The sequence below is a fragment of a genome, unplaced genomic scaffold (assembly GCF_019419815.1).
Source record: "Pyrus x bretschneideri cultivar Hongxiangsu unplaced genomic scaffold, Pyrus_bretschneideri_v1 Contig68, whole genome shotgun sequence".
Taxonomy (NCBI): Eukaryota; Viridiplantae; Streptophyta; class Magnoliopsida; order Rosales; family Rosaceae; genus Pyrus; species Pyrus x bretschneideri.
The window spans coordinates 1,367,431-1,376,983 of NW_025999807.1; the positions used below are offsets into that span (position 1 = coordinate 1,367,431).

Consider the following 9,553-nt stretch of genomic DNA (forward strand, 5'->3'; position numbering starts at 1 on the left):
GCATATTGCGTAAGTCTCTTTACGGACTCAAGCAATTGCCCTGTGCTTGGTTTGACAGGTTTACTTTAAGTAATGAAGGAGTATGGGTATCGCCAAAGTCATTCATATCACACTTTTTTCTAAAGCGTAGGCTTGGAAAATTGACTACTTCAATTGTTTATGTGGATGATATGATTATTACAGGAGATGATTCAAAAGAATTCAAAAGTTACAACTAATCTTGCATTTGAATTTAAGATGAAAGATTTGGGAGAGTTGAAGTACTTTCTTGGGGTTGAGGTCGCCCGTTCAACTGAAGGTATTTTCTTGTCTCAACGAAAATAGGTGTTGGATTTGTTGAGAGAAATTGGTATGTTAGAGTGTAAACATGTTGACACTCCTATACAGAAAAGCATTATTTACGTAATTATTATGTATTTACCCTAATTAGGTTCCTGTTAATAAGGGTAAATATCAAAGACTTGTGGGTAGATTAATTTATCTAGCTCGCACTCATCCTGATTTTGCATATGTTGTGAGTCAGCTTATGTCACATGGCTGCTATAATGTGGATTTTGGCATATCTGAAGTTTGCACCTGCCACCTGGTAAGGGAATATTGTATGGAAGACATGGGCACCTAAAAGTTGAGGGATACTTTACGTTTGTTGGAGGGAACTTGGTTACATGGTGTGGTAAGAAATAGAAAGTGGTGGTAAGACAATCTGCTAAAGCTGAGTATAGGGTATGGCACAAGAAATATGTGAGCTCCTTTGGTTATGTAAGTTTTTGAGTTGTCTTAGTTTCAAACCAAAGGAAGCTATGAAATTATGTTGTGACAATAAGTCTACAAGAGAAATAGCATATAATCAGAACAACATGATAGAACAAAGCATGTGGAGGTTCATAACACTTTGTTAAGGAGAATCACAAAAGGAAGATTGCATCTATACCATTTGTAAATTCAGGGAAACAGTTGGCTGTTGTTCTTACTCATGGAGTATCGAGTAAAGTTTTTTTTCTAGACTTACTTAGCAAGTTGGGCATGTCCTATATCTATGCACCAACTTGAATGGGAGTATTGATTATATTATAAATATTCTAGGAGCCCCATGTTTGGTTGAAATAGGATTTGTAATTAGTTGTAATTTTTAGGATTTAGTTTCCTTATCATTGTAATTAGATTCATGGAGAGTAAGGCCTGTGTATATATTACAAACCCCAGAGGATGAATAAAGTAACAAAGTATTTTAATGTATTTCTTCTCATGCTTCACGTTCAGGGGTATGACCTTTTCATATCATATCTCACTTAATAAGTTGGAAGAATGCGATAAAACACTATTTTATGAACAAAATTGGAGACAATAAAGTTGTTTGGCATTGCGTTGTTCCAATTCATGATTCAAGTGAGATTGATTACCTAAAATGACCATCAAGTAAAAAACCACACGTACCAACTTTAACTCTTGGCCTTCTTACAGAAATTACGTATTCATGCATACTCGTAGAACTATGATTTGCAAGGAGAAATGACTAATTACAGTAGAATGGTAGACTGCATGTCAATGGCCGATTCGGCTCAACTGCCGATCAATTCGTTATCAGTTTTTAAATGTTGGGTGGCCCCAAACAACTAAAATAGATATTATACGTATAACAAAAGTACTTATGAGCAAAAGCGCTTATGAACTTTCACTCTTTGAAGAAAAAGAAGACAACAATCAAGAAGACTTCAAAAATAACAAAAATGTAGTGAGAGTTGAGTGAAGGACTTACTAAGGCAGAACGCTAGTGCCTGAAAATCTATGACTTGAGAAAATATGATTTAAAATGACACAACTAAGAAGATGGTACAAGGGGTGAAAGCCCTGAATGGGCAGGGGTTGAAAATAGGTCTCTGGTGTCAACGAATGGATTGGATTGGATAACTCACTAAATTTAATATATGTTGAAAGACGAAATGGAAGTCAACTTCCAAATGTTGTGTAGTTGAAGGTTGAAGATTGATTAGTCATGAAAAGAACTTAACCCTTCTTATCTCACAAAAAATAGTAGGACCGAGACAGATTTGTTTCCTTCATGATCAATCCATTCTTCGAATTTCAACAGACAAATTTTGAAGTTGGTATCCATTTCTTCTTTAACATACATTGAATCTAGTCAGTCATCCACTCCGACACAATTTTCAACACCAAACGAGGCAACAGAGTAGAACGCAGCAGAGACCTGGTTATTGTCTAATTACATAGGCAACAGAAACCTGTGAGTCCACTCCAGGATAGTACATTAGTAGAATGCCAAGGCACTACCTGAAAATGTGGTAAGCTGGAGCAGGATGATTGGATGCATACGATGTTGCAACTCCAGTTGATAAAGAGTATATTGATCTAATCTTCAATGTCTAAACACCACCCTGGTTGACTTAACTTCTTGAGTAGCCCGATCAAACAATTATCAATACAGGGAAGTAGGAACTAACTCTTACTCTAGCAAGTATGCACGCAAGTCACCCCTCTTTCTGTTGGTAGAAGAATTTCAATTAAAAAGTCTAGCTTAATGCTCAATAGGACGTTCATCAACATTACTGCAGTCCCAACAATCAGGAAACCTAAAATCCTTTTTCTTTCAAAATCTCTGTTTATATCTTCTAGTTTCCTTTGGTGGTCTCTGTAATCTAGTAGTACTTCTCCTACTAAAGTGGAGTTACAGGATTTCGTCTGCACCAACCCACTTCTATCATTTCCCAAAAAATGTGAATTCCTTCCATTGTAATCAAGAAAGAATATTACTATATGGGATTGTACAACCTACGCAAGTACTTCAGCAGCCATTTTCACGTAAAACATTCCTATTCCCCTGTCAGGCATTCGATGAACGATGCACAAAATTCAGAGACTAGACCTCACAAAGCATGTATCATGTATCTTCCGCTACGAGGTACATAAAATAAAACAAAAACGGAAAGCTCAAAAAGACATAAGCTTGGGACCATTATCTGGCATACCCATCCCAGCAGCTAAATCAGCGTCCAGCTGAGTGTGAGGTGCATCCCCCATCATTATCTTCACACGCTTCTTGTGACGCCTTGTCTTGAAATGATCGTCCCTCACCAGCGCATTGTTAAAGTATCGGCTGCAATTCCAAAACCGAGTTGCTCACTCAGCAAATTATACAAACCCAACTAAAACAAACTAGTAACACAAATGAGTCTCGACGATGGCTAACTTTCCATTCTTTTTCTCAGCAACCAAACAGACGCAGATAAAAATTTCCACCAAAATTCAAAACTAAAAGTACACAAAATCTTACTCGCAGTGTAGGCAGTAGTATTGGCCCATCCCAGGAAGGTCCTGATCCTGAGGCAATGGCTTCGCCCCCTCCTCTGCCTTCTTCAGACCATCATACACCATGTCGTTACGTGATCAAATTCTCCGTCAAGGAACCAAATCAAAATTCTACAAATTGAACCAAAAAAAATAAATAAATAAATAACAATTGCAGTGAAGAAAAAAAAGGATATCTTTGATTTCGAATTTGGCGCGGCGGTGAGTCTTGTGAGAGTATCTTCGTTTCTTGACGCTTCTATGCGGGCACTTGCCTCCCATGTTTTCTTGGATTCGAAGTTTCGGTTTCTGTGACTGCTCGTTACGGTTTCGTAAACCCTGGAAACGAAAAGAGGGATGGAGAGAGGGAACGGAGCGGGATTTATCTTGCTTCCTGAATGCGGTGTCGTTTCAAAATCTTCTGGGACGATATTGTTGTCGGTCGGATTGGGACATAGTAGCAGGGCCTTGTTTCGGCCTGTTTTTAGAGGGATGAAAGCCCATTTGTTAGGCCCAACATTGGAATAAACGAGTGTTAGGTAATTTTTTTTTTTTTTTTTTTGAACAAATTATGTTATCTATCTTAAAGGAAATGTGTAGATCCACACGCTCCATAGCTCTGATACCATATAGAATTATCAAAGAGACAGGCCAAAGGCCCACTTACAACAACACCGATATTGTCTCCAACTTAGGAACTACCACCTGCACAATCCGTCAGGTGTGCGGTTTTATCACCAAAGACATCGGTATTAGTTGGAGTGAGATTAGGGTATTTAAACTATTCTTTTGTCATTGATACAGTCGATGTGAGATAGTTCAACACTGAGAATGTTCTCTTGATGATGGTTGGTCTCGACTCCTCCCAAGCTATTTGGGAGTGTCTCCATCAACTAGGGGTGGTCACGGTCTGGTTCAGCCTGGTTCCACCCTCAGAATGGAACCGAAATCGAAAATTTTCAACGGGTCGGTTAGGTGCGGTTCTGCTTAAATTTATTACTAAAACCATACGGTTCGGTTCATGACGGTTCCGGTTCAGTTCATGCCGGTTTACGGTTTTAATCAAAATTATACATATGTTTCTTCTAATTTTCTCCTTCTAATACCAAACACATATTTCAATCACAAATTCAAGTAAATTTGAGTTTTCACTACTAGATCTACAAGATTTGTGACCGAAAGATAGAAAGTGTGCATATAAATATAAATAGAAAGGCTCATATCAAGACCAAAGTGTAGATCTTAAACTAAAACTAAAATGTACATAATACATAATATACTGGAAAAGAATGAAGAAAAATAATGTAGGGGGAGAAAAGTTATAAAACAACAAAAGAGGGGGAGAGAAGTGAAGAAAAATATTGGGCTTATGCACATGGTCTTCTTTGAAAAATGTCTTATCTCTACTAAATAATAAAACACTCATTGTCAACCAAAACCCTATGAAATTACCAGTTTAACCCTCTAATTAAAACAGAACATGAATAAGAAATATGGGACAGAAATGTAATTTCACACAACCAAATTTTGCTGTTTTTTTTCAAAACCTCACCTACATGTAATCCTAACATATCTCTAATTAAAAAAATAAAAATAAAATAAAATAAAATAAAAACTAAAAAAAACTTCTTACTCCCACATTCTCTATCACTCTCTTCCTCTCTCTCCTTCTATTCAAAAAATAAAAAAAATAAAAAAAAAAAAATTTCTCACACTCTTTGTGTATGCCCATATGCTAGTTTATATAATAATAATAATAATAAACTAATAATTTATATTAAAAAGGGTTCATTCCGGTTCCTCCGATTCTTAATATTTCCAAACCGAAACCGTTTGAAACGTTTCGGTTCAGTTGTTTCAGTTTTGACTTTTTTGGTCAACGTAGTTTTTTTTGTCACGATTCGATTCTATTTTCCGACAGTTTTTATGCCCACCCTTGCCATCAACACTTATCTCAAGTTTCTGTTGCCAACGCTGCTAACCTACGCTTTCGTCTTCTTAACCTTCAAAAAGGCAGTCGCCCACTCCATGGGTATCTTCAGGAGGCCAAGTCAATTGCTGATGGTCTTGCCTCCATTCATCAAAAGGTCTCTGACAGTGATCTTGTGATGTCCATTCTTTGTGGTCTAGGAGTAGACTATGTGATGTTTGTCATGTCAATTCTTAATACGGCCACTTTGCCTTCCTTCTCCGACCTGCGTCAACAAATTCTGACTTATGAAGCCCAGGCTGCTCGCATGAATCCAACACCTGCTGCCCATGCACTCATGGCTGCTCAAGCTCCACAACCACATAATCCAATCGTTGCACCCACAGCAGCAGCAAGCTGCTCTGCCACACCCACAACAATGTTGGAAAATTTAATAATATTATTATTATATTAAATTTATTAATTAAATGAAAATTAGAAGTGAAGATTTTTGGTAAAAAGATATATCTACTTAAATGAAGAGTTGAAACTTTTGAATCTTCATGAATAATTACATGCTTTCTAAAGATGTATCTCACATTCAATAAATAAGAAAGCACCTTATAATCACAAAATAACTTTTCATTGTTAACATAATCATACATAGAGTGCACTAAATATTAGAGAGTCTCATTAAGTCCATATGAGAGAGTTTTCAACACAATTGTGGTTCATGGAGCCTTGTGATTTGAAGTGCTACTATTACAAGGGCGTGGTTGTTGTATCTTGGGAGACATGCGCCGAACAACCATGATCACCGTAGTAGGACATAAACTTGTCTTAAGGACAAAGTGTCCAACACTTGCCTCGACTGGGGAGGGCAAATACTCATTGGTTATGGGTAACCGCAGTTACCCGCCCGTTTAAATTAAACGGTTACGATTATGGGTAACCATTTAGAAAAATAAACGATTATGGGTATAACCGTTTACCTGCGAAATTTAAATGGGCGATTATGGGTATTAACCGCGGTTATAAACAGGTAACCGTTTAACCATTTATTTTATATATGTAAAATTAACACAAACCATGTTCTCGATCCAATAATACTTAGCACCCAATAAATTTGCAAGGAATTCATCGGTCCTTCTCTTAATAACACTGCTACAGGAATGATGATTCTCATCATCAAGGAATTTGCCAAATTAATTTAAATTCCTTGCAGGTAACCATGAAATTGACAGAAATGCTTTGATAGAAATGTTTTCTAAACAATTTTTGTAACCCAATAATACTTACCAAAATTATATTTACCTTCATTGGTAACAGTTAAAAATATCATCCGTAAACTATTATTTCAATTATTGGCATTGACACACCCCGACCCAAAAAGTCTACTTGCACCCTGAATCGAGCTGTGCTGGCCGACACCTGGAAGATGACGAAGCCATAAAATGTGATAGTGTATAAAAAGTGAATAAATTTGAATCTAAAAGTGTCTAAGTACCAGAGTGCGCTACGAGTGGGAGCGAACCCATTTCACACGCGATGTCAGAGCATAAGTAAGGTACAATAGTGTGGGTAAGAATCATACCCTCAGAATTATCCATCAATACTAAGATTTGCCACAGATTCTTGTCGATACAAACTCAGCAGCTAAAACATGGAGGGCACCAAACAGAAGGTGTGAGTAAGCAATAAAACCAAGCTTCCCAAAGTTATTACCTCTCTAAAAGTAATGCCCCTAAATGTAAAACCCGTATCGTTTTCCATAAGACAGTACAACATATATACATATATCCAAACCATACTCAGAAATGACCAAAACCACAGTTTGCCATCAACTCCACCATACATTAATAAGTAGGCTAAATGAACTAAATCAATATAAAGTGATATATCAGTCAGAGTCATCTAAAATGACTTGTACAACTTATCCATATCTCATCAATCATGGCTAGCATATAAGTCGGAGTCACCTATAGTGACCTGTACGACTTATCCATATCTCATCAATCCTGGCTAACATATAAGTCGGAGTCACCTATAGTGACCTGTACGACTTATCCACATCTCATATAAGTCGGAGTCACCTATAGTGACCTGTACGACTTATCCACATCTCATCAATCATGGCTAGCATATAAGTCGGAGTCACCTATAATGACCTATACGACTTATCCACATCTCATCAATCATGGCTAGCCAATAGCTCAATAAGTATACCTGCACACGAGTCGGAACCACCTAAAGTGGTTTGTATGACAGGACTGGGTGTAAATAAATACGCTCAAGTGCTACGATCACGTGAAGACTGGGTGAATAATCGTGGGTCACCTACAAGTCGGAACCACCTAAAGTGGTCTGTATGATAAGACTGTGCACCTACCTTGAATCCAAGGTGAGCGTAAGGTGCAGGAGGTGAACATCACGTGAAGGACTGTGCCCTGGCCACGGGCGAGAGCACTAACACCGGGGTGCAGGTTTATGAGCTCTCAATGCATCTCAATATAACATGTGGAACTCATGGCAACCAGTACGATAGTATCGAAGTTGCCTAACACATAATTGTAGTCATGCTATAACTCAATCGATTAAACTAATACCATAAATTCACCTGAACTTACCTGGGTGTCCTGAGTTCACCTTGGCACTTAAAAGCATTCCCAATAATTATATGCAAGTAATATACATATGGATATACCATGATGCAATCTAATACTCAACCATGTCGTAGCATGTTCAATTACAAACAATACAGTGAGAAGTGTACAATCAATAACGCCCTACTCCCAAACTACTTATTTTCAGGGATAATTATCCATGACGACCCAATTAACACTAATTTAGCTAACTAATTCATAAAACTAAAACTTGCCTTTACCAATTTCCTTCGCATTACTCAATTTCCCAAGCAAGGCTTTTGTCTCAAATATTTTATGGCTGCATCTAACGTATCGTTAGACTACCTACGTACCCTAAACAGGGATCAAGCCATTCGTAGTTCATATAGTACTTCAAGCATTCACAATAATTATATATGAAAGTAATATGCCTAATCAATTTAAAAGTGTCGATAGAACTCTCAATAATATGTACGATAAAAAGGAAAAGATGTACTCACCTGGAGTCTACGCTATGATTCTCTAGCGCACGCATCGAGGCGTCCTGAATGATTGGTCCCTGTGACCAATTATCAAATCACATCTCAAAACTCTTATCCGTAGAATATGTAATTCACATAAAACACAACCTCAACGACATTCTAAAATAGCTTGAGACCCATTGACCACAAGTCAACCGTCGATCAAAGATCGACGGTAGGGTTTACAACCCTGTATAACTTGACCCGGAAGATCCGCATATCAGATTTCCAATCCGCAACTCCCAACGATCCACAATATGTTTCTAGAATAACATATTAAAATTTCATTATGATCCAACGGTCAGATCTCCGCCAATTACCTAAAACAAGTGGCCGTGAACATTTATTTTACTAACTTACAAATCCAATTCAGGAAGATCCGTAGGTAAGATTCCCGATCCATAAATTCCTATGATCTTTAAATATTACGTATTATAATGTATCCAATTTTGGTGACGATCCAACGGTTGGATCGTCGATTCACATTTTTATCAAGTAACATATCGTAACGAATTTAGGTTCCAACTATCAACCTACGTTGTTCAAATGACAAAACTGAATTCAAGACATTTGACATAGCCTAAAAATAGCATTGGCGGCCCACTGGCCACGCGCCGCCGCGGGTGGCGGTCGGCCGCCCCGACTCACCGGAAAATCCAACTATTTCCAAAAATTCTCAAACTTCATAAATATTAAGATCTCAGCGAGTGGAGCAACTTTCATACCTGCCACGAAGTCCAAAAGTGGACAGAAGATGGTCAATTTTACCCACAAAGCTGGCGGGTGCCTAAAACTTCCTGACGTCGATTCGTCGTCTACGGTGGTCCAACGGGTTCAAGGTTGGTTGGATTTTGCTCCTGGGATGATGGGCTACAAAGCCCAAGTGGTGGCATCGGCCATCGCTTTGCCGATTTGCCGGAAAATCGAAAAGGGTGGCCGGAGCACCATTGATTTTCGTCAACTTTCGTGGCCTCAAACCGCCTCATACCATGGTTAATCAAGGTGGTTCTTGGGTGGGTTTTGTAGAGGGGAATGAGAGCTTCAAGATGGTGGTGGTGGCATCGAAAAACTCCACCGGAGTTGGCCGGAATCGGCCTTGGAAAATGGACTCGCGGTGGTGCGGGTATGGGTGCACGGGAAGCTTCCCCCCTTTTTTTTTTTTTTTTTTTTTCTTTTCTTCTTTCTTTTTGATTGGC

General features: G+C 38.3%; 1 protein-coding gene across 1 annotated transcript; it reads right to left on the reverse strand.

Moving 5' to 3' along the window:
* Positions 1 to 2,810: 2,810 nt before the first annotated feature.
* LOC103931403 (zinc finger protein 593-like) lies at positions 2,811 to 4,080 on the reverse strand. The gene is made up of 3 exons (XM_009340878.3): positions 3,501 to 4,080; positions 3,290 to 3,398; positions 2,811 to 3,112 (listed from the first exon to the last, which is right to left on the reverse strand). Exons 1-3 carry the CDS (start codon positions 3,583 to 3,585, stop codon positions 2,947 to 2,949), a joined length of 360 nt encoding a protein of 119 aa, XP_009339153.2. The 5' UTR covers positions 3,586 to 4,080; the 3' UTR covers positions 2,811 to 2,946.
* Between the last annotated feature and the right edge of the window lie 5,473 nt (positions 4,081 to 9,553).

Bases quoted from the DNA above. Each gene is read 5' to 3' on its own strand.
- LOC103931403 (XM_009340878.3), bottom strand. From the start codon at position 3,585: ATGGGAGGCAAGTGCCCGCATAGAAGCGTCAAGAAACGAAGATACTCT. The intron at 3,399-3,500 runs ATATCCTTTTTT...GAATTTGATCAC, and splicing joins CGCCAAATTCGAAATCAAAG to GTAACGACATGGTGTATGAT. The intron at 3,113-3,289 runs GTAAGATTTTGT...TTGGAATTGCAG, and splicing joins TACTACTGCCTACACTGCGA to CCGATACTTTAACAATGCGC.